The 23,048-nt window shown below is 63.1% G+C and overlaps 1 protein-coding gene across 1 annotated transcript in view; it reads left to right on the forward strand.

Annotated features, from left to right (window-relative positions):
* The first annotated feature begins 9,189 nt into the window (after nt 1-9,189).
* LAMA5 (laminin subunit alpha 5) overlaps nt 9,190-23,048 on the forward strand; it is a 52,122-nt gene continuing 38,263 nt past the window's right edge. The window contains 4 exon segments of the mRNA XM_068986788.1: nt 9,190-9,347; nt 9,430-9,850; nt 9,853-10,095; nt 14,548-14,700. Coding sequence (XP_068842889.1) covers nt 9,190-9,347; nt 9,430-9,850; nt 9,853-10,095; nt 14,548-14,700 — 975 coding nt within the window.

Here is a 23,048-nt window from a genome sequence, read left to right on the forward strand (position 1 = left end):
ACATTGTAAGGGAAGGACCAGCCATGGAAGGTGCCACCCCTTCCCACTGGTCACTCTAGTGCCCAGCAGCCTGTGGAGAGGAGAGCCAGGGGCTCATTCGGTGGTGGGGGTGGGGAGAAGCAGGCCAGGATCTGGTGCCAGGCCTGGGGAATTCCAGAAGGCAGAGGGAAGCCTCTTACCACCCTTCCTCCCGGACTCCTGGCTCCCAGTAGCCCAGGCTACATTCCTCCCCTAAGGTGGGCAGGTGATGGAAGCTCCGAGCGAGCATTCCAGTGGAGATGCTGGAGGCCTGAAGGCTGCTGGCACCCGCCTCCCATGGGGCCCAGGTAACTTCTTGAGGCTCTGCCCCACTCGGCTTCCTGGGGCTGGGGCCAGAGGGCCTCACTGAGGACGCTTGGGGTCAGGCATCCCAGAGAGATGTGGACACAGGTTCAGCCAGGAGCAAGCCTGCAGGATAGGGACTGAGCACCTTGCAGATAAGGGCAGGACTTACCAGCCCGGCAGCCTCCTGACTCCTGAACAAAAGGCCGGTTTGCACAGAGCCTTAGAATCATGGTGCTAGCAACAGACCGAGTCCACAGAACCCTTTGATGCCCTGTCTCCTGTCTGTAAGATAGACTTTTGTGACCATCAGACCACGGCATCAGTACACGGCACAGAAAGGGCTGCTCCCTAAAGCCCCACTAGGTGAGTGGTGCTGAGGGGCTGGGGCCAAAGATTAGGTGAGAAAACAGAATCAGTCCCATTGGTTCAATGGGCCCAGAGAGGTCATGCCTCTGACCTGAGGTCACACAGCAAGCCTCAGATGGAGCATGGAGACCACAGGAGACCAGGCTCCCAAGGAAGGATGACTCTCAATTCCCACCCACTGGGGAGGCCAGGAACGGACTCCCAGGACTACCCTCCACCCCGAGATGAAAACCAGCTCCCAGGAGACCCACCAGCACCGTGCCTGCATGAGCCTTCCAAGTCTCGAATGTTTACATTCCTGTAGGAAATACCTCCCCAGAAGAGTCCAGGACAAATGTTCTGTAAATGTTGAAACTTGAGGCAAACAGAGGCCTGAGCTGAGCCCACACACCACCCTACCTCCCCCTGCGGCAGAGGCCCTGCGGGGGTCCTGGAGGGGACCTCCTGAGCTGCCGGCGGGACAGAGCCCTGGGCAGGCAGATGGGGGTCCAACTGCGGGTTCCCCTATGCCCCCCACCCCTTCCATGGTCTCAAGCCCTCCTTTTATGAAGTTGGGGTGATAGGAGATGGGCTTGCTTGGGGGGTCACTTGCACTTGAAGCTCTGGTGGCCCTGAGGGAGCCCCAGTACTTGGAGGGTTTCGCAGTCAGGCCTTGAGGCGCAAGCCCACAGGCTGACCTGCGTGTGACCAGGGGCCCCGCGTGTGCTTGAGGAAGACAGGGTGAGTCAGTCAGGGTGAGTCAGTCTGCTGTTTAGGGTTGAGTGTCTTGGTTCCCCACAGGCCTAAACACAAACCTGCGCCTCTCCCATGCTCACGGGACGCACGGGACCAGCTGGCGAGCATGGGGGCTGTGTGGCTGTGGGTAGTCCAGCACCCGGAGGTGACTCAGCCTCCGCCATCTCCACCTTTCGGCACACACTAAGCCACGCCTCCCTGTCCACACCTGGGAGAGGCCAGTGGCCCAGGTGCGCCCCAGCTGCCAGCCCCTGGTTCCAGCAGCTTCTTCAAAGAGCCTGCCTCCCAGGCTCGGTGTGGTGGCAGGTGTGAAGGTGCCCGGACCACCTCCCTCCTGCTCACCCACTGATGGCATCTAGGCTGGTTCCCCCTTTCAACTGTTACAGAAAGTGCTGCCACAAACATTCGTGGAGGGGATTCACATGCACCCGTCCCTGGGAGTGGAGGTATGGACCCACGGGGACACTATATTTCACCTTTCAGGAAGCACAAGACCGTTCCACACCCGCACCATCTGCATCCCCACCAGCAGTGTGGGTGCCCCGACTCCCCAAATCTTTGCCCACACTTGCTGCTGTCGGTGTTTTTACTATGCACTGTGGCCGCTGCACGAGAGGAACAGGGGCCTGGGCGCCAAGCCCTCTCCCCTCTGACCGGCCAGTCCCTATCCCAGGCCTCCAGGCCAATGTGAAGGCAATGGGGCACAGGTGTCCCAGCATCCAGCCGTGACTGCCCAGCACTTGCTTAGCGCAGGACTCAGGACACTAAATAACAAAATAAGGTGAAATGTAATAAATCAAAATATTACAGAGTTGTTGAAAGAAGAAAGGGGGAATGTACTCTGGAGCTGGGGTCTGTAGGGTGGGCCGAGAGCTGGGTGGGAGATTTCTGGTGGAAGGTGTGGTTTGTGCAAAGGTCCTGTGGTGCAAGGGAGCACTTACCATTTGTATGGAGGCCAGTGAGTCTGGAGCGTTGCAGGCTCTGAGTGGGTGAGGGGCTGCTCAAGGACCTTGGAGGCTGGGGCGGGGGGCGGGGTCTGAAGACAGGAATGACAGGGCAACCTGCCTCTTAAAAGCCACCTGAGGTTACAGACAGAGGAGGGACCCCTTGTTACAGTCGCAGCCGGGGGCCTCAGGGTCAGTGGGTTGCAGCCCCCGGGCAGCATCCAAGTCAGGGCTCCCAAGGGCTGTGCCCAGCCCCTCCTGGGAGGAGATGTCACGGGTTTCTGCCAGGCCAGGGCACGTGCCCATTTGGACTGCAGAGGATGGACTGGCTAAGTGCTGCCCCAGCCTTCCTCCCCTTCCTTGGCCTGGGAAGCCAGGCAGCCCTTGTCCAGAGCGTATCCTGGACGGATAGACAGCTGTCAACCTCTCAACGTGTTATCTCGGGCCCCCTTCCTGGGTCACAGCACTGCCTGAGACTTAGCTTTCCCCAAGAGCCTGCAGGCAAGATGCAGACCCATGGCAGGGGCTGGCCCCCACACCATCCTCCTCTTTCTTTCGTATGGGGAGACACAGGGGGTGGTCTGGGCCAGCCCTGCCCCCTCTGCTCACCTGGTCAGCAGGGTGACAAGAGTCCCTGCCTCCCCCACTGGCCCAGGAATGGCTGTGCTGAGCACAGTGTGGGCCCTGTCACCACTTGTCCCTCCCTGCCCATGGTCTGGGGCCTCTCCTGGCCGCAGCCCCGACGTGCAGGCAGTGGACTCTGGTGCCCTCTGGAAAGGTGGACTCCACCTCTACTTGCTGTGTCCCAGGGCCATGTGACAGCTCAGGGGCCCAGGGGAACTGCGTCCTCATCAGCTGGCCCACTTCCCAGCCTTGCTGGCAAGGGCCACCAGGTCCCCAGGGCCAGAGCTTCCAGGTGGCAGACAGGCCAGCGGACAGGAGGAGCCTGTCACTGCTGCTGCTGCCGATCTTTGGAGGAGGAGCTAGGGCTGCCCAAAGTAGTGGAGCTCAGCAGATGGAGGGCAGCAGGTGGGAGGAAGAGGGACACCAAGAGACAGAGCAAAGGAGAGACAGACAGAGGCAGGGAGGCAGAGGCAGAGAGAGAGGGTAGCCAGTGTGAGAAACCCAGAGAAGGAGAGAGTCGGGAGAGAGAGCGGTGGGGGTGATGGAGGGAGGGATGATGGGCTGGGAGGGAGGCGGGGAGGTTGGGCAGGGGGGTTGAATCCAAGCAGGTGTCCAGATGTGGTGTGGGGACCCCAGTGCCACTCTGGGGAGGGCACTGATGCCAGGCTGGGCCTGCTCGGGGAAGGAGGCAACTTGCTGAGGGCCAGTGACCTAGCCAGTCAAGGCCAGAGCCAGGCTGCAGGCCCCAGACCCTCGCAGGCTGTACCTGGTATGGTTTGGGTGGTACTGTGGGGGTGGGGCAGCTGGCCTTGAATCTTGTAGCTCTTGCCAGGATGGCAGACCCCCAGGATTCGTCACAGGGCCCCCAACCAGATGTCCCAAAGTTGGCAAGGGGGTCGGGCTTATCTGGCTGCTTTTAGGGGGCTGTGGGCCAGAAGGCTAGCGCCATTCAAACCACTCCCCTTGGCCCAGCCTGGGGCTCAGCCCCACATCCCTGCCCTTCCCATGGGATCAGATTCCTCCTGGGCAGCAAGGCCTTCTGGCCATATAAGGCCGCCTGTGGGCACCTCCTGGAGGAGCTGCAGAGCCCTCACCGCGCAGGAACCGGAGCTTGGCCAGGCCCCCAGGGACCTGGGGGGAAGGGCCTGCTGCAGGTCAGTCCTGAGAGGGAGGGGGGGCAGGGACAAGCCGGGTCCCTAGGTGCCACCCCCTCCTTCTGTGCTGGGGACCCTCTGCCCCTCACCTGCTTCCCAGAGGGCTGCCCAGTCCACAGTACAGAGCAGGGAGGTGGTGAGCATGGGCGTGGGGGAGTCCTAGGAGCCAAAGGTCAAATGGGGTAAATAATAACACTGCAGACAGGTTGGCCCCACAGTGTCCGATGTGGATGCTGCCGTCCTGTGTGGGGGATACAGGGATTGATGTAAGCCTTCTGGGGTCAGCCCCTGCTCCCCACAGATCTGGGAGCAGGAGTCCTGGACCCCCAACTTTACACCCCAGGAAGGTGCTGGGAGGTGCCCCATTGAGGACGGTACCTGGGCCTGGGGTCCGCAGAGCAAACTCACTTCTGAACCAGCCCCTCCCTTTGCCCTCTGGATATGATTGGCTCTCCATGGAGGTCTGGGCCCCCTCCTAGGGCCCCCCCCAACTCAGCCCACCGCTCCCCTAGGGCTGGAGTGGGAGATTTGTGGCTGAGGGTTGCTCCTCAAGCCAAGGGCTGGGTCATGGGGGTATCTGGTGAGCCATGGTGGGAGAGATATGCAAGGATGCCAACACGGGGGCTATCTCAGACAGCAGCTCCTTCCTCTCAGCAGGCCCGCCTCTCCTTCCAGCTCACAGACCCTGGGCTGGAGGGGTCTCTGGAGCACAGCAGTGGGCGTCTTCTGGGGAACCAGAGGCCCAATTCGTAGGGCCTTGCACAGCCTGGAACCACCTGTGACAGGGTAAACCCAAGAAGCTGCACTTCATGTGGTGGGTGCTCCCTGGGCACCTCCTCTTCACCAGGCCCGGGGACATGGCAAGAAGGACAGGCAAGACACAGGTGTGATTAAACTGAATCTGAGAAAGCAGGGCAGGTGCATACCTGTCTGACCCACTATGGGCCCAGGAGAGCAGACAAAGGGACAGCGGCTCCGTTGTGTCCTGGGTGGAGGGAATAAGGCCAAAGTTCATGAGATAGAGGGGGCGGGAAGGCTGGAGGCTCAGCCTGACTGCCCAGACAGGCAGTGCATAGCTGGGAGGCTCCTTGGGGCCTGGGGGCTGCAGTGAGGGGTCTGGCTTTTATCCTAAGATAAGCAAAAGCCAGTTTGGCTTGGGAGGAGGGAGACAGGATGAGGCGCGGGTGCCAGCCAGGGGCCCAGCCCAGGAGGCAGCCGGCACCCATAGCTATTATCATAAAGGTTCCGGTCCATAAAGTGACTGGTCCAATTCCTCCAGCTTGTGGCATCCTTCACAAAGCCTGGTGCCCCTATGTCAGCAGGGCGGGGGCTCCCCTACACTGAGACACCGAGGCCGCAGGACGGGATGTACAAGCCAAACCCCAGACTCTGGACTCCTGCCTCATCCAGGCTCTCTGCTCACAGACAGCACACTGTCCAGCCTATGGGGGGTCACAAAGCCTCAGATTTCTGAGCATCCTGGATGTGTGTGCCTTCTAGAGAGCCAGGCCTGGCCATCTAGGACACCAGTCCGGAAGGAGGTGAGCCGAGTGGGAGAAAGGAGCTTTGGGGAACTTCTGTGTAGAGCCCTGGACCTGGGGGCTGGCCAGCCCAGCCCATGGCACTGGCCACACGTAAGCGTGTCTGGACCCCCTCCAAGGTACAAACTGCCCACCAGGATGCCCGAGGGTCCGGCCTTCAGTGGGCACCCTGGAGACTGTGGCCTGTAGGCTGGGCACAGAGCAGGCAGAGGTGGACCCTCCAGAGCTCCAGGGACAGAAAGCTCCTGGAGGAAGGCCCTTGGCTGGGCAGCACGGGGGTCAAAACCATCTGCTCCTCATTGGGGTCAACCCAAAGCCTGGTAGCCTCGGAGGTTTCCCAGAGCCCACGCCCTGGAGGCCTGGGGGAGCCCAAAGGTGGCCAGGCTGGGGTCACAGGCAGGAGACACCAGTCTGTCAGGGGCATCCAGGGACCTGTCCCCGGACCCTCCTCATCCAGGAATGAGGGGACTCCAGCCTGGCCCCACCCTTCTGGTGCCCTTTCAGGTCATCTGGCCTGTCCTCTGCCCTCCCAGTGGACTGTGTCAGCCCACAGCCAGGGGAGGGCTCTGGACTGAGCAATGGCCCAGAGGCCAGGGAGCTCTCTCAGCCCCAGACCTGCTGGCTTTATAACCTTTTACAACCTCCTAATGAGGCCTCCCCTCAGCTGGTCTGGGTCCTACCCCGCAGGCCTGGGCTGGACCAGGGCTGCCAGCAGCAGCCAGCAGCAGCCAGCAGCCGCCTTGTCGCCTGCCCCACAGCCAGCCTGGATGGACAGGGTACATGTTTTGGCCAGCTGGGCTCTCCAGAAGGCATCAGGGCAGCCCTGAGGCAGGGAATATTCCAAACCACAGCCTAGCTTCTCCTGAAACCTCTTTCTGCCAAAGGGAGACAAACACTCCCAGCAAGGAGCAGAGAGCTCAGCTTCCTCCTCCCCACGGGGCATTGGAGTTTCTCCTCCCTGCCAGAGGAGCGGTGCCCGGGTGAGAGCTGGGATCCAGGACAGCGGTCAAGGTCAGGCACAGTCATCTGTTACCGACTATGATGTGATGATGCAGCTGAGTGTAATGAGGGGTGCCCCTTGCAGCTGCTCCTGGGGAGTTATAGTCACGGTTAGGACTCAGCTTGGGGTACGGCGGGTGTGCCCATGTGGCCTGGACTGTGGGCCCCACAGCTTCCCTGCAGATGGGGCTGAGCAGGGTTCCTGGGCATGACATCAAGGTGAGGGGAGCGCAGTCTTGAGGGTGGGCTCCCCTGGCCCAGGCCCCACTGCAGGGGTCTTATCCCAGGGCTTGGTGTGGGGGGGATCGGCTGGACCCCCTACCTGGGTTCAGAAGCACCTCTTCCCCACTTGTGTCCGACCTCCCACAGGTCCCGGGGCTCCAGTTACTGTGGGGTTGGGTGGAGGAACTCTGCGTGTGGGGTCCTCCCGTGGGACATGGTCAGAGCCCAGCAGGACAGAGGGGGTCAGGTTGCCTCCACACCCCTTCCCGTGAGCTGCCTCCGCACACCACCCACCTCCCAGGACTTGGTGTCCCTCTCCTGTGAACTTAGGACAGAAGGCTAAAGCAGCCTGTTTGGGGTGGGGGGCACTGCATTACGGACCTGTACCCCAAAGTTGCCCAATACATCTGGGAGGAGAAAATGAATGCCAGTCCATCTTCTCTCCCTTGCTAACCACATGCTCCTGACTGACCCCTGGACCTTGGAAACTGACCCTCAGTTTTCCAATTCCTAAGTAGGAAAGGTGGCTGGGTGGCCCAGGAGTCAGAGCAAGACTGAACACCCTCGCTGGGCCAGCTGAAAATGACTTGCTGGAAATGTGCCTCGGGCATCAGGCATGAAGGTGGGCAGAGACGGGCCTCCCTCCCCTGCCCTGCTCCACCTGGGGCACCTAAGTGGGCACAGGGTGGGGGCCAAGTGGGCACCTCACTCAGCTCCTTCCACCACATTGCCCTCTGCCCACTTCACCAGGCAACGTGCCTCCCCCCTCACCCCCAAGCCCAGGCCACCAGTTGCTCAGGGCAGCTGTCTCCCGGAAGCCGCTAGCCCACAATTAACCCTCCACATGCTGGCCCGGCTGACTCAGCGCATTCTCAGGCGGCAGCCCCTCCCTCCCAGCTGCTCTGTGCCCTCTGGACAGCGGTGGCCTGGTTGCTGGGAGGTTCAGAGGGCTCCTGCCTCTCACCTCTGTCCCCGGGCCCCTCCATGGGTGTTGAGAAGCTGACATGGGGGACGGCCTAGCTGGAGGGTTCCCAGCCCCAGCCCCCAGGATGCCAGGCGACCAGAGCTAAGGGGGTGCTGGTGCCAGGGCCAGAGCGCACTGCTGTGATGTGTGTTACAGGGGCACCTCTGGGCAGTAGGGAGGGCGGGGCAAGGACAGGTCAAATCCCCCATCTGGAAACCCTGCTACTTCGCAGAGGCAGCGCTCCTCTCAAGGGGTCATAAATTAGCTGGTGAGCTGGCCTGTCAAGGCACCGGGGACTCTGGATTCCTTCCTGTCCACCTGCCCCTCCCCCATCTAGGCCAGGCCCTCTCCAACTCCGAGGGTCTCTGGGGAGGAACCACCTCTTCTCCCCCTCCCCCAGGTGGAGTTATAGAATAGCCTGGGAGCAGAGGGAGATGAGAGAGAAGAAGGGAAAGGAGAGGGAGGGGAGGAGGGAGCCAGCCCACACTGCCTGCCTGTCTCAACTCTGCAGAGAAGCTGCCGTCCAGCCCCTGGGATTCAGGATTTGCAGGAGGCCAGGGACAGCCAGAAAGATGTGACCAGTGGTGTGACCTTCCGGGAACAACTACTGGGGCAGGACCCGCCAGAACCAGCTGGCTGCCACCCCACGCACTTACTCGACTCCCCAGGACTGTCCAAGGGGTCCCACGTGGGACAGACACCCAGCTGGCCTGGCTCATAGACTGGGGACCCTGCCAGCCCAGCAGCTGCGCCAGCCCCATCAGGGCTTCCCTTGAGGCGGATGTGGGCCAGGAGCTGAAGGAGGGGAGGAGACCCACTGGCCGAAGCCACCCTAGCGCAGAAACAGCTGGGACACGATCCTGAGACACAATCCTGAGCTCGGCCTCTCTTCCAGCCCTGTTTCCCCAGTGTCCTTGAGCACCTGCCCTGAACCTGAGGGTTCCACTAGCAGACAGAGACGGTGGGGTCCACAGTGCCTCGCAGCAAGGAACCCCAGGCACCAGGGTGGGCTCACACTTGGTCCCTCGCTTCACACAGCAGGTGCTCAATGGATGCCCTCCTTTGCAGCCAGTCTTCCCGGCGCCTACGGGGCTCTGAGTATCCTCCCCTCACTGCAGAGGGCCCCGCTTCCCCGTTCTAGAGAATTTTTAAACCATAACCTGCGCAGGCAGGAGTCAGGTGGGCTTGAATCTGACCTGGCCCCCGGCAAGGGAGCACGGAGTCTCCCTCTGCAGATCGGATTGTCTCCGGGGCCACCGCCCACCGCTCACAGCCCGCAGAGTGCACCTTCCTGCACACCTGCTGGACGAGTCCGAATGGGGGCCAGCGCCGTGCGCAAAACTCCGAAAACCCGCCAGCGAGAGGCGGCCAGGATGCGTTGCGCTCCGCGGTTCACATCTCAATCCCAGGGACTCCGCGTTTGGGCTCCCGGGCTGCGGTCACTCGGCTCGCTCTGCCGGTTCTGGGGTCGCGGGTGGGGACGGGCTGGGCCCGGACTGGACCCGAGGCGAGCGGCGCCGAACCCGGGACCGCCGGGGACCCTCGGCCGCCTAGAGGTGCTCGAAGTTAGGGAAACAAAGAGCGGATCCGCTGGACCGAGAGGAGCGGGCCGGCGCGTCCCGGGCCGCGGTGCTGGAGGGCGCAGGGGGCCGCCAGGAACCGGGAGCCACGCCCCGGGGCCGCCTCGGCGTCGCGTTCCCACGGCCCGGCCGAGGTCAGCAGGTGTCTCCCTTCCAGGAGGCCGGCCGGGCCGGGGTCCCAAGGGTTAAGGCGGCCGGCCGCCCCTCCCCCCGGCCTCCCCCGCCCCCTCCCCGGGGCGCGGGGCTGAAGCTCCCGGGCGGGCCGGGGCGGGGCCTGACGTCCGCGGGCGGAGCGAGCCGAGCCCGGCCGGGCGCCGCAGACCCGCCGGGCTCCCGCCTCGCCCGCAGTCCCCGAGCTGGAAGATGGCGAAGCCGGGCGCGCGGCCCCGCGATTCCCGGGGCCCCGCGCCGCTGCTGCTGGCCGGACTGGCGTTGCTGGGCGCGGCGCAGGCGCGGGCGCCGGGCGGTGGCTTCAGCCTGCACCCGCCCTACTTCAACCTGGCGGAGGGCGCTCGCATCGCCGCCTCGGCCACCTGCGGCGAGGAGGCCCCTGCGCGCGGCGCCCCGCGCCCCACCGAGGACCTCTACTGCAAGTTGGTGGGGGGCCCCGTGGCCGGCGGGGACCCCAACCAGACCATCCAGGTGAGCGAGGACGGGAGTTCGGGCGGGGGTGGTGGGGACGCCGGCGCGGGGCGAGCACCGGGCTCAGACTCCGGAATTCCAGCCCGACTAGCCGAAGAGCCCAGATACGCACCGCGGCTGCCGCCGCCCGTCCCAACGCCCCAGTTCTGCATTTCGGGGGATGGAAGGGACCCCAACTCGGCCCTGCGGGTTCAGCCAGAGAAGTGCGCTTCCCGCTGGGAAGGCGGCACGCAACCGTCCCGGGCGCGGCCAGCACCGGTCGAGTTCGGCAGCAGTGACGAGCTGGACGGGAGGGGCTGGTGCCTGGTCCCCGGAGGCCCCGAGTCCCGGGATCCCGGCGAGGGCGGGACTTGGCCTCCGTGGCCGGCTGCCTGTGGGGAGGGGGCCGACCGCGCCGCCTTCCTCTGGGACAGGCTGGAACCTGCTGGCGACGGGATGGGCCAGGGATGGGGGTGAGGGGGCCAGACACAAGGAGTGCTAACTCCGGCTGGAGGGTTGAAGCTCTCCCCGCCGGGGTTTCTAGGGAGTCGGTAGGACCCTCGAGGTTGGAGGGGGACAGACGGAGGGGTTTTTAACTGGGGATGAGAGCTCGGAGCTGAGATCAGGGGCACCTCTCTGCCTGGGGTTGGGGGTAGGGCCTGCTCCGGAGGTTCCCTGACACTCCATGCTGGGCCCTTCCTCCCATCCCTGCCCTACCTTAGGGAGAGTCTGGGGGCCCCAAGGCTGTTGTAACCTGAGCCTCAGCCTCCAGGGACTTGCTGCCACCTTCCTGGTAGGAGAGACTGGGGGAGGGGAGGAGCCTTGATGGGGGTGATGAATGAGGGAGGTATTGCTGGGGCCCCTTTATAGGGCCAGTCTGCCCACCCCCCTGCCCCCCCAGTCCCATGGGGGTGGGTAGAAGTGAGAGGGGGCCCTGGTGCGGCAGTGTTGTCTGGGACAGAGTGTCATCTCCCTTGGGCTCCTGAACACACCTTTCTGGACTCATGCTCTCCTGAAAGCCCTGCCCAGCTGAGGGTGGGGGGGGTCTCAAGCCCACGTTTCAGGTGGGGAAACAGGCCTGTAAAGCCCCAAAGCAGACCAGGATCTGGCCAGGGTGAGCGGGGCCACCTGGACCCCTACCCTGGGCCCTTAGTGTCTTTGGGTGACATCAGAGGGGCCAGGTCAAGAGGAGGAGCTTGTGGGGGACTCCAAAGCTGCCCAGAGGGCCTGGCTAAGTGCCCGCCCCCAGATGCTCAGCTGGGATTCCACAGCTAATCAGCTCAGGCTCCAGGCCACCTCCCCCTGCCCACCTGTGCTGCATGCCCAGGCCATTGAGGGAGGGCTGCTTATTACCTCCTCACAGTGTTTAAAGGAGCAGCCCAGGAGCTGGTGGCCTGTGGCCCAAGGCCCTTTCCTTAGCTGTGTGGCTTCCCCCTATCCCAGTCTTAGGCTTCTCATCTATAAAATGGGTACATCACAAGGGCCGCCTCACCTGAAGCTATGAGCTTGGCCTGCCTGAGGGGCCTGGGAGGCGGTCTGTCACACAGTGACTGCTTGGCAAGTGGCTATGGCCGTGGCGTTGCAGGCAAGGACCCTGAGCAAAACTTGAGTGGCGTTGCAGGCAAGGGCCCTGAGCAAAACTTGAGTCCTGCGCTCCCAGTCTAGCAGGTTGGGACTGAAGCCTCACTTTAAAAGTCTGCAGCGCTCAGCCATGGCAGCCCTGTTTGGAGGCTGCCAGCATGGCCGGAAACACCAATGAGCAGCCTTGGTCGAGTCACTGGACCTGCTTCCCCATCCTCTTAGGGGACGAGGTCTGCTCACCACCCTGGCCTCTTGTTGGGTTGGTGAAGGGCCTTGTCTCCAAGCACCTTCTGGAGCTGAGTGATCAGGCCCACCTCTCCATCCCAAGAGCCCAATTTTGTGGGTGGGTCAGGAGGGTTGTGTCGTCCACAGCTGCAAGCCAGCAGTTCCTCGGGTCCCCTGGGGGAAATGGGGCAGAAGCTGGCTGGGGGCATGCCACCCAGGGCACAGGATGAGCCCTGCTGTACATCGGGGCGAGGCAGTCCTGTGGGCAGCTGGGGCAGGCAGAGGGTAACTTGGGGATCTGGCCCTGTGACTTCAGGTGGGCACGTGAGAAATTCTGGGCTGGCCCCAGCACTGCAGGGGAAGTCGGGGGCTCAGCTGCCAGCATGGTGACTCACTGGGAGGGGAAGTCCTTATCACTGCTCCTTGCTTCCTCGTTCTGTTCCCAGCAGGACCCTCTGCAGCGGAGGGGCGGAGGGAATCTCGTTTCCCCACCCCTCCACCCCCGGCTCTGTCCACTGTGCGCCCATGTCAGGCGGCCCTGCTGTGGCCTCAACTCTCTGGGTGGACCTGAGCAGACATTTCCGTTGTCTCCCTTGACCAAGGCAGTCTTCTTTGGAAGGCCCACCACCCCAGCCAGATGGCCCTACCCACCTCCTCTGAGAGCCCCACCAGGCCTCAGACAGCTTGCACACATGTGCTCGGTGTTTCCCATGATCCTCTCTGAGCCCACCCTCTGGGAGCTCTCACAGTCTGGGACCCGGAGCCTGGGTTCCTCCATCTGAGCTGGTGGTACAGCTTGTACAGATGGTGCCCCTCTTTTGGGGGCACCATTGCTCCTGCCCCTCTGTGTGGCAGCTCCGGGTCATGACCTCAGGGATGCAGTTAAGAGCAAGACAGGGAGACTTTCCTCATGGTCCAGTGGCTAAAACTTTGTGCTCCCAATGTAGGGAGCTTGGGTTCGATCCCTGGTCAGGGAACTGGATCCCACATGCTGCAACAAAAAGATCCAGTGTGCCACAAGTAAGACCTGGCGCAGCCAGATAAATAAATAAAATAAATATAAAAACAAGGCAGGTGCACCCCGCCCCCTCGCCCCCTCTGCCCAGGGAGGCAGTAAATGAAGAATCGCCAACAGCCTCATGCGACAGAATAAATAAAGCAGAGTGGTGGGGGGTGGCGGGTGTCAGGTCAGCTTCTTGGGTGGTCCTACGCAATGGGGCCCTGCTAAGGAGTGACAGCTGATCTGGAGATCAGGGTTCCAGGGCCATAGGGAGAGGGTAGAGGGGGGTCTCCCCAAGCACCCAACACAGGGGGTCCTGCTGCTTGGCGGCTTGGCGCCCGGGCTGCCGCCTCTTGGTCTCGCTGTCCTGGGCACACGGTGGAAGCTGTGAACCTGTGTGTCCAGGGGAGGCAGGGGCGCACCTTGCGTGGATGGAGGCTGGGAGCTCTCAGGCTGCCAGGCCTGGGAGTGGGGACAGGGCATCTCCCACGCTCCCAACTCCTAGGAGGAGGTCTGGCCTCCTGGGAGGCTGGGAGGGGTGGAGTGGCCACATTTCCCAGATGCGGCCTCTCTGGGCCTCAATCAGTGCCAAGTCTCCGAGGGCCGCCTTTGTGTGCGAAAGGAGAGCAGGTCTGGTTTCCTCTGGGCTGGGGGTTGGGCCTCCGCTGGGCCAGCAGCCAGGGCCCAGCGCTGCCCCCTACCCCAGCCTGGGCTTCCAGCACCTGCTCCTACCCCATGGGGACAGCAGGCCGGGATGGCGCTGGGAGCCCCTGTGTCCCCTGCCAGAGGACAGGGCCCCGGCAGGTGGCTGGACCGTGACAGAAGCAGCTGCCAGGGCCCGCGTGGGATCCATTAATCCTGCAGTGGCTGCAGCAGGTGCCAGCATTACGCCCACTCTTCAGACAGGGCAGTGAGGCTCAGCCGCTGCTAGGATCTGGCCGGGTCCCAGAGCTCGGAAATGGCAGAGCCAGCAGGTCCCGGCCTCGTCTGCCGGCTGCCCACGTGCCTGCCCTCTGGGGCCTCCCCACAGGCTGCCTCCCTGGAGACCCTGCTCCATGGCTTTGGGTGAGAGCCTGGCAGGGAGGTTTGAGGGATGGGCTGGTAGAGGTGGGGAGGGGCACACACTGGGCCTGGGCCTTCTGACTGTAGCCCCACCTTCCTCCCTCTTTAGGTTTCCACTGGGCCCCATCCTGTGCCAGCCCTTCTAAAGCCCCCTGCAGTGGCCAGTTTTGTGGGGGGGAATGACATGTGACTTGCCCCTTAGCCAGCCCTTTGCCCTTCAGCTCCAGTTACACTGGCCTTCTTGCTGTTTACTCCTAGTTTGCTCTTCCTGCCCCAGGGCCTTTGCACAGCCAGCCCTTCTGCCTGGAGCATACCCTCTCTTATGGTGTAGGACTTGGATGCCACCTCCTCAGAGAGGCCTACCATGATTTCCCCACCTGCACTGGGTGCCCCTCCCCGACCCGCTCTCCTGTTTCCTCTATGGCAGATGTGATCGTCTCTCACATGAGCTGTGTTGGCACCCAGTGTGTGTTTGCCAAGTGAAAGAGTGAAAGGCAGACAAGGCTCTGCAGGCTAGGGGTGGGCCCCATGGGCAGGGGTGGGAGTGACCAGAGAAGCAAAAGGTCACAGCACTCCTTGGCCATCTCACCACCTCTCCCCCACAGGGCCAGTACTGCGACATCTGCACGGCTGCCAGCAGCAACAGGGCTCACCCCGTGAGCAATGCCATTGATGGCACGGAGCGCTGGTGGCAGAGCCCACCATTGTCCCGGGGCCTGGAGTACAATGAGGTCAACGTCACCCTGGACCTGGGCCAGGTACAGTCCCTGTTGCATCTGCCCCAGCCCCACCCTGTGTCTCTGGCCGAAGGGCTCCCCTTGGGGCATGGACTGGAAGGCGGGGTCTCCACCTAGAGTGGGCTGGGAGGCTGGGCTGGACTGGGCACGGATGGACTGCTTGTAGCAAGCTCAGCACGGACACAGGCGTGGCAGTGGGCACCTTCTGTTGTTTTCTCAGCATCCTCATGGTTCACAGCAAGGCAGGAGGCCAGATGCGGGGGCTTCCCAGAGGTCACATGGAGAATTAGGGTGAGGGGCCCTGGGGGGCTGACACAGAGTTGGGGCTGAAGGCTGTGGGCCCTGTATCCCTGGCCAAGCGCCCTGGTGTTTACTCAGAGGAATTCCTCCACAGGGAGCCAGGCCTGCTGGGGAGTGGGAGGGGCTGCAGGAATGCACAGGCCAGCGGAAGTGGACATTCCTAGGATACCTGTGCTTCGGGGGCCACCCAAGGGTTAGGTGTGCCCTCCCCCACTCCCAGCCAGGTGGGCAGGAGGGTGTCAGGCATTTCCCCCTTTGGTGGATCTGGGCTGGTTCAGGCTCACAGGCTGTGTCCCACTCTCCACATGACATTGTTAGGTGTCTGGCCTTGGAATCCTGGCTTGGGAAATGGGCCAGCAGTCCCATCGCCTCCTTGGGTGGAGCGGGGCAGGGGTGGCAGGTCGATGAGGCTGAGCCCAGAAGCAGCCAGCTCTGGGCCTGCCTGGGCATCAGGCTCAGGGTTGATCCTGCTTGACCCCACGCTCACCCCTTCCCTGGTCACAGGGACTGGGGAAGGAGCACTGGACCATGAGCCCAGGGGCCTGAGTCCAGGCCGGCTTAGCCAGCATCCTGGTGCGTGACCTGGTGGGTCTCTGCTCCTCACTGGGGCTCCTTCCTGCTGTCACCTTGACGGCATCCCAGGAGAGGCGGGGACACATCTCCTGGAAGCCTGTCTGGGTGGGAGGCAGGCCCTGCAGGCGGGTTTAGTGAGCATTGTTGGTTGCCTCCTGCCCCCACCTGGAGGCCTGGTGGGCAGGGGGTAGTGAGGGGAATGGGTTTGAGTCCCAGGAAGTGGCTTGGAAGTTCCAGGGGAATGGAGGGGTGGGGTTAGCTGTTAGGCCCTGGAAGGGGCTCCCTTCCCAGGCCCTGCAGGAGGCCCCTGGGCTGCCAGTGCTGTCTGGCCTAGGTCTGGGGGGCGCCAGGCCCACTGCTCTTCAGCTCACTGGGCCTTCACCACACCTGTGCTCTCTTCCCTTCCGCCGGGAGCATAAGAGGGACCTCAGTGACCCTGTGTGCCCCAGGGTGCCCCTGTCTCTGGCACTGCCCTAGAGGGGGTGCCAGGGAGGGAGAGGGGGACATGGACTCTGCCCCTGCCCCGGGGTCAGCAGGGGAGCTTGTGCTGAGCCGCTGAGTCCTTCTCGCCCCTCCTCCTGGGGCAGGGCAGGGGTGATCTGGGCACACAGTGATCTGGCCTCCCGAAGCAGATGGGCACAGTGCCCTCCCGAGGTGTGGTGGGTGGGGGCAAGGGGGAGCTCGGACAGTGCTCACACCACCCCACCCCCACCCCGTCTTTGTGGCCCCCTGCGCCTCAGTGTCTATCTATGTGAGACAGGGATGCAGAGGCAGGCGGGACATTTGCCCTGCAGACTGGGCCTGCGCTGGGCCAGGGTTTCATTCTGTGTGCGTCTTGCCCACCAAGACTCGGTTTCCCCAAATGTTAAAACGACACAAATGGGAAAGCGACCGTTTGCAGCCCTGCTTGGGGGGAGATCGACTCTCCCACCCGCCCACTGCTCTTCCCCCCTCTCTCCCCCATCCTCTCTTTTTGCCACGCTCCCACCCATCCATCTACCCACCCACCCACCAGCCCATCCACCTAACACCCATCTACCCGCCAACCCTTTGCTCTTCTCATGTCCCCACTCCTCCCTTCTTCCTTCTCCTTTGTATGACTTATGGAAGCCCCCGTCTTGGTTAAGGGGATGCCAGCCTTGGTTGGGGCGGGGGCAGGGGAGCCTAGGACGTGCCCAGTTGTGTGCTTTGGAGTGGAAGCACCCAGTGTCCAGCTCCGTGACGAGAGAAAACCCTTTCCTGGGCATGTTCCTGAGCCACGGTGGAATTCCAGAGATGACTCCCGCATTCACCATCTTCCCTTTAGGAAAAGGAGCTTGTTGCCTCTTCCTCCCCAATTCATTGCGTGATGACTGGGTCCCTTCGGCATGCCCTGCTCGTGGGGGTTGGGGACAGAGACCAGGCTCCTCATGGGCAGAGGTGCCCACGGGGGTAGGAAATGGGGGCTCTGGAGGATGAAGGGGGCACAGGCTGGAGTGCTGGGGGAAGGCGTTTTGGAGGCGCCCTCACAGCGACCCTGGGATCTACCTCCTCAAGTGCCCCCAATCTGGTCACGGGAGCAGCTGGCCTGCAGCCAGACTGAGGGTGTCCCGGGCAGGACCCTCCAAGCACACTGGCTGTACAGGGGGAGAGAGGCCAGTGGGAGGGGCCTGGGGGTTCCCTGGCTTGGGGACTGGACCTTCCTTTGGGGCACAGGTCCCCCTGGGGTGGGGCTGGGTCTTCTGTCGGGAGGCAGTGAATGGGCAGTGAGGTTGGGCCCTCCCCCTGTGGCAGCTGCCAGGGGCCTTTGTTCTGGGATGTGAAGCGGATGCCCCAGGAAAGTGGGTGGGGGCAGGGCAGCTGGCCCTGGGCATCAGGAGGACTTCCTGCCCTGGGAGGCCAGGGAGGACCGCTGGCAGCTCCTCTTCCTCCTCACCCCGGGGGTGGGGCTGCGGCTGGTGAGGCCTGGTCCCTGTAGCGTCCGTCTGTCCTGGGGCCTCGGGGAGTCTTCTCCCTGTCTCCTCATCGCCTCTGACCTTCCCCAGGATGGGGCAGGGGTTACTGCACTCTATTCCCCCCATTTTGCAGATGAAGAAAAGGCCCCAGGAGTGAGGGCCTGGCCAAGAAGGGCGTGGAGAGGTCCAGGCCTCCACTCCTGCCGTGCTGACTTTGGCCAGGACCCCACATCTGAGAGGACAGTCTGTGGGGCTGAGCCTGTGAGATGCAAGCCTCAGAGAGGGTCTCTATGGCTGGAGACCGAGGGGGCACTGTCCTGAGTCCCAGTAGTGGCCTGCCTGGGGGTCCTCCAGGGGCCAACGGGTTCTTGCTATCTCCTTTCTCCCCCTCTTGCCTGCCTCAGGCTCCCTGTTCTGAGCCTCACCTCTGTGTTCCCAGGAGGTCTTAGGGAGCTGGGCAGGGTGAGTAAGGGCTGGTTCTGGGGGGAGTCCCCTCCCTCTCCAGACGCCCCCTGGTGGCCCAGCCGTTGGGGAGGGCCTCTCCCCAGCAACCCCCACCTGTGGGCTCAGCCCTCACTCCTCAGATGCAGAGGCAGGCGAGGAATAGAGGTCCCCTTCCAGCTGTGGGCTCTGTTCTCTGCTTGCGCCCTGGGCAGGATGGACCTTTGTCCCAGCCCTGAAAGGCCAGGCCTGGAGGGGAGGAGACTGGAGACCAGGTGGACGGGTATAATGGAGGGGGGTCTGGGCTGGCAGTTGGGTGTAGGCTGGGGGGTTGGGTGGGAGGCCAAAAGTGTTGGTTGGGGGACTGACTGTTGGTGAGGGGTCTGCCCTCCCTGAGGAACAGTGGGGAGGCAAGGAGGGCACCAGCTGCCCCCCCCACCCCTACCACAGCGGGGTTGGAGCACCAGTGTGGAGGAAAGGCTGGGCCGACTGTGCCTCAGGCCCTCCTCTGGACGTGGGCTGTGAGCACGTGCCTGGGCCTTGCTGCTCATGAGGGCCCCAGACGTGCTGGCTGCTTTGTGGTCAGGACACCCCATGCAGCTCTACCCTGCCCACCCTGGTCCCGGGCTGTACCCCTCTGAGCTGGTCAGTCCAGGGCTCCCTAGGCAGGCAGCCTGGCCTGCTGGGTTATGAGGTCACGGTCACTGGCCTTGGCTGGCCAAGCCCAGCTGGGCTCTCAGCCATGTGGGCAGCGCCCCAGGAGGGTCAGCGGGGTTGCTCAAGGGAAGTGACCGGACGTGCGGCTGAGACCGGCCAGCCTCTGGTTACAGGTGCGGGGGGGTCTGGACCAGACACAGCCCCTTGGGATGGGCTCCCTGGGCGGGGTGAGAGCGTGGGGGTCTGGGACAGCCTCCCCACCGTGAGTCGTCAGGCCAGCAGAGGTCCCTTCTCTCCTTGTGGGAACTGGGAGACCCTGCTCAGCTCGTCCCTTGGCTTGAAGGACGCAGGGCCAGAGGGGCTGCCGGGGGCTGGGACTGGGGGCCATTTGTCCTCCGCCCCTGCTGCCACTCTCCCCAGCCATCATGGCACGCAGCAACACTCCGGCCTCCTCGTACTGAGCTCCCTAGGCTCTTTTCTTCTGTCTGTTTTTAAACAAACGCTGTGGCATTGGCTTTCAGCAACACAGCTCACACTGAAGTCTATAAACTGTTTGGGTGTCGGGGTCCTCTTGGGATAAACTCCACTTCCTATGGCCTGAGGCTGGCCATCTGGCCTGACCTGGGCCAGGCTGCAGGGGGTGTGGTACAGAGACAGGAGCTCTGGTGGGGGTGGGGTGGGCCTGAAACCCCTCCCTTCAAGGCAGGGGTCCCAAGACAGCATATGGGTTGTGGGGGGGGGTGTCTGAACTCCCTCCCAAGCCCAGCTCCATTGAGGTGCTGGGCCACACAAGTGTTTGCCCTTCATCTGGCTGGTGAGCTCCTATAGCGCTGTCAGATTGCCCAATTGCTGAAAATCCCCCTACTTGCTCCACTCTACACACCGGTGTGTTGGGTACCTGGCCCCACAGAGTCAGGGCTCCTGGGGCCTCTGCCTGCCCACTCTGTATTTCCAGGTTTTATTTTTCTTTCCAGCACTGGCTTTTCCACTCCTGGAGTGGCAGCCATGTGTGGCCTGTTTTCAGCTCCCCATTGTGTGTTGTGTGGATGGCCATTCTTATTTACCCAGCTGGGGGCCTGAGTCGACATTCCCACTAGGCTACCCCACTCCCCACCTCCCGCTGTGGCGTTTATGTTTATCAAGGTTTCCAGATGGGGTCTCCAGGGAGAGGGCAAACCCGGGGTGCTAGCTCAACTAGATTCAGCACACAGGGCCCTGAGGCCAGTCCAACAGTCTGGGGTGATGGTCCAGGAGGTCTGGGTGCCCCTGGGAACAAAGTGGGGGCTGGTCTGGACGCCTGGTCTAGGAGGGGCTTCCTGCCCCACCCGGCCCGACTGGGACCCTGGCCCATCCCTGGGAATCAGCATGGGGCCCTGCTTCCTGTGGGGTCAGGCTGAGTCACAGGCTGCCTGGTGATTCATGCTGGTGGCTCAGCGGGTGGGGGCAGGGTGCTCCCTACCCAGGACAGGGGCACAGGGCCTGGCTTGGGGCAAAGGTGGAGTGTGCTGGCCCTGATGACCTTGTGCTTCCAGAGGCTCCAGCATCAGCCCTGTCCTTGGTACATGGGTGCCTGAGCCCAGGAGGCTTCCTCCCTGCTGTCCCCTCCTGCACCCCTGTCCCTGGGGCTAAGGAGACCCCCTGGGGGTCTGCAGCAGCAGCTTCCTCTCTAGCCCTCCCTGTGTCTTCTGACTCCAGCCCATCCCTTGTTTGCCCTCCCCACCCCCCAATCTCTGCCTCTGGTGTGGCTCTGGGTGACCTCTGCTCGCCTGCAAGAACAGGTGGCCTCTTCTCTTTGGAGACTCTCCGAGCCTTCACAACCTTTCTTCAGGTCTTGCACCCTGACCCCTGGCCTCTGACCTCTGCTGTGTTTGTCCCACTACTCCCTGCCCACCCTGGACCATCTAGCCACTGAGGCCTGGGATGCACCCAGGCTCTCCAGGCTCCGCCACCCTCTCCAGGCAGCAGTCACAGGGCAGACCCCCTCCTGGCAAGCCTGGCCCTTCGAGGTCAGGCTGGGTGGGGGGGGCTGTGGCCAAGAGGCGGGTCCGGCTGCTGTCCTGGAGACGTGCCTGCCCCAGAATAGCCAGATTTTTAAAAATAACTCAGGAGGCTTTTGTTTGGCTTTTGCTTTAAAAGACTTTTTTCCTTTTGCGCAGAGCTCTGTAGCAGCAGGAAAGGTCAGGGGAGCTGGCAACTGAGCAGAGTGGAGCGGGTGGGGACGGCATGGGGAGGGCTGTGTCCAGGGAGGCCAGGGGTCTACACTCGCTCCGGGTCATGCCTGGGGCAGCTGTGCGGCTCCCCGAACCAGACTGGGGACAGATGGGCAAGCTGAACATATGCCGTCCCGTCCCTCCAGCCTGCTGTGACAGTGAGACAACCAGGTGGACAGATGGACAGAAGGCAGGGGTCTTCCTTGGAGCGCACCCAGAGGGCTGGGCCTTGCGCGGGGTCGGGGGGGCGGTTAGTTTTCATGCTGCCCCTGTCCTGCCTGATTAGCATCTTCGAGTCAATATTTGTGCAAGTGCTCTCAGCTGGGAAAAATGTGTGCAGCCCGCCGACCTGGGGGAGGGACCAAGCTGGCCACGGAGGGTGCAGCCTGGTGGCTTCGCTCAGGGAAAGGCGGGGGTGGGCCCCACGGGGCTCAGAGCAAGGCTTTAATCTCTCTGGGGGCTTTCTGTGGCAGCCATGCTGCCGCCCCCAAAACAGCCTATGTCCAAGTCCAGTGCACACTGAGACCCCCACTCTTGCCGTGTCCCCCTTTCTCACGAAGATCCCTCCTGGCACAGGGGCCGTTTGCGGTCCCCAGGGCTTCCTGGAATGCCTGAGGGGTTGGCCAAGGTGCCTGCCAAGTGCAGGGTCTGTACCCCTAGAGGCTTGAGCCCTTCTCCTGACTGGGCAGGGCCAAGTGGAAGATGACCTCAAGGCCTGGCAATGGGTGAATAGGCCCTCACCCCCCTACACACGCCCGGGGAAAGGCCTCTCCCTGCAAAAGCCAGGCCTTCCCGGAAGGGCAGGGTTAGGAATGGGCGTGTCTCAGGGTCCTGGGACCTCGCAACCCAGGCCCCCTGCCCCACCCCCCACGCCTGGATTCTGGTCTCCTGTGGGCTGGGCCCTGAGGGGTCCGTGGTCCCCTCACTGTCCGAGGGGTTACCACAGCAGCTTCAGGCTGATCAGGGGAGGGGGTGACTGTGGGCATTGGGCAGCCCTGGAGGGGACCCCTGCTCTGTCCCTAGGCTTGGGGCCTGGCTGACTGACAGACCAGCTGGTTCCAGAGCAGTGGACACAGGAAGGGGCCTGTTCCCCTGGGCTGGGCAGAGCCTCACTGAGGGGACAGTGAGTGGCCTGAGGTGCGACGTTGCCCTTGAGGCTGGTGAGCAGTTCAGAGCCCACCTGTGAGCAGGTCTGGCATGGGGGTGTGATGGAGGGCCCCGAGGGGTGGGGAGGGCATCGTCCATGGGTGGGGTGCTCACTAGCTGTGTCTCTGCGCTTCATCTAGGGCCTCAGCTCTCCTCGTGTACAGACTGGGCACCGGGCTCTCCACTGGCCCTGCCCAGGTCTCCTTGGAGCCCAGACTTTGCCCATAGAGAGCAGCTCAGAAAATGGCGCCTCATCTTTGGCTTTGGGGCAGAGGTGGGGGAGGAGGAGGGGTCATTGGCCCTCTAAGCTGAGGTCTGGGGCATGGGACAGGGGGATATCCAGGGATGCCGACCTCTGGCTCAGAGGAGAGAGACAGAGGAGTGAGATCAGATCAAGACCCAGGGACGGAACAGTAGAGGTCAGCCTGGGTCACCTGGCGGGACCTTGGGGGGTTCTGGGTGCCTCTGGATGAACAGCCTCCCCTGTCCCCCTGGCCAGGTGCTGCCCTAACAGCTTGGACCAGCAGAGCTCCAACTGCTGACTCCTGGGTTGGCAGGGTCTCCCTGGCCCAGCTTTGGGAGCACCTGTTTGTCTGTCTGTCCTCTGAGGCTGCACACAAGTCTGTGCCAGTGGCCTTGTGTCAGTGACAGGCAGAGGCTGGGCCCTGGTGGATCCTCGCTGCCTGCCCCTGTGGCCGGTCAGTGGGTGAGATGGGCAGGTCCTGAGTTGGCTCTGAGGATGATGGGATCACCCGGATGACTGTGACAGGGGCCCCCATCCTGGGGAGGGGTTCATCGGCCTGCTGTACAAGGAGGCCAGGCTCCTGGGAGCTTGGGACATCACCTGGCCACCTTCCCAGGCCAGCCACCAGAGCTCTGGGGACAGTGGGATGAGCTTCTGCCATCACTTTGCCCAGCCCCACTGCCTGGGCCCTGTAGACAGGCTGCCTGCATGTGGGCCCTGTCTGACTTCAGCCCCCATCAGGCTTGTGTGCAGCCTCAGCTGGGGTGGGACTGGGGAGGGGGTGCGTCTGAGCCCTGAGTCACCCTCAGGCCCAAGAGGGGAGCCCTCCAGAAATGCTGGGTTCTGCTGGTCATCTCTATGTCC

The sequence above is a fragment of the Capricornis sumatraensis genome, chromosome 15 (assembly GCF_032405125.1).
Source record: "Capricornis sumatraensis isolate serow.1 chromosome 15, serow.2, whole genome shotgun sequence".
In the NCBI taxonomy this organism is placed as follows: domain Eukaryota; kingdom Metazoa; phylum Chordata; class Mammalia; order Artiodactyla; family Bovidae; genus Capricornis; species Capricornis sumatraensis.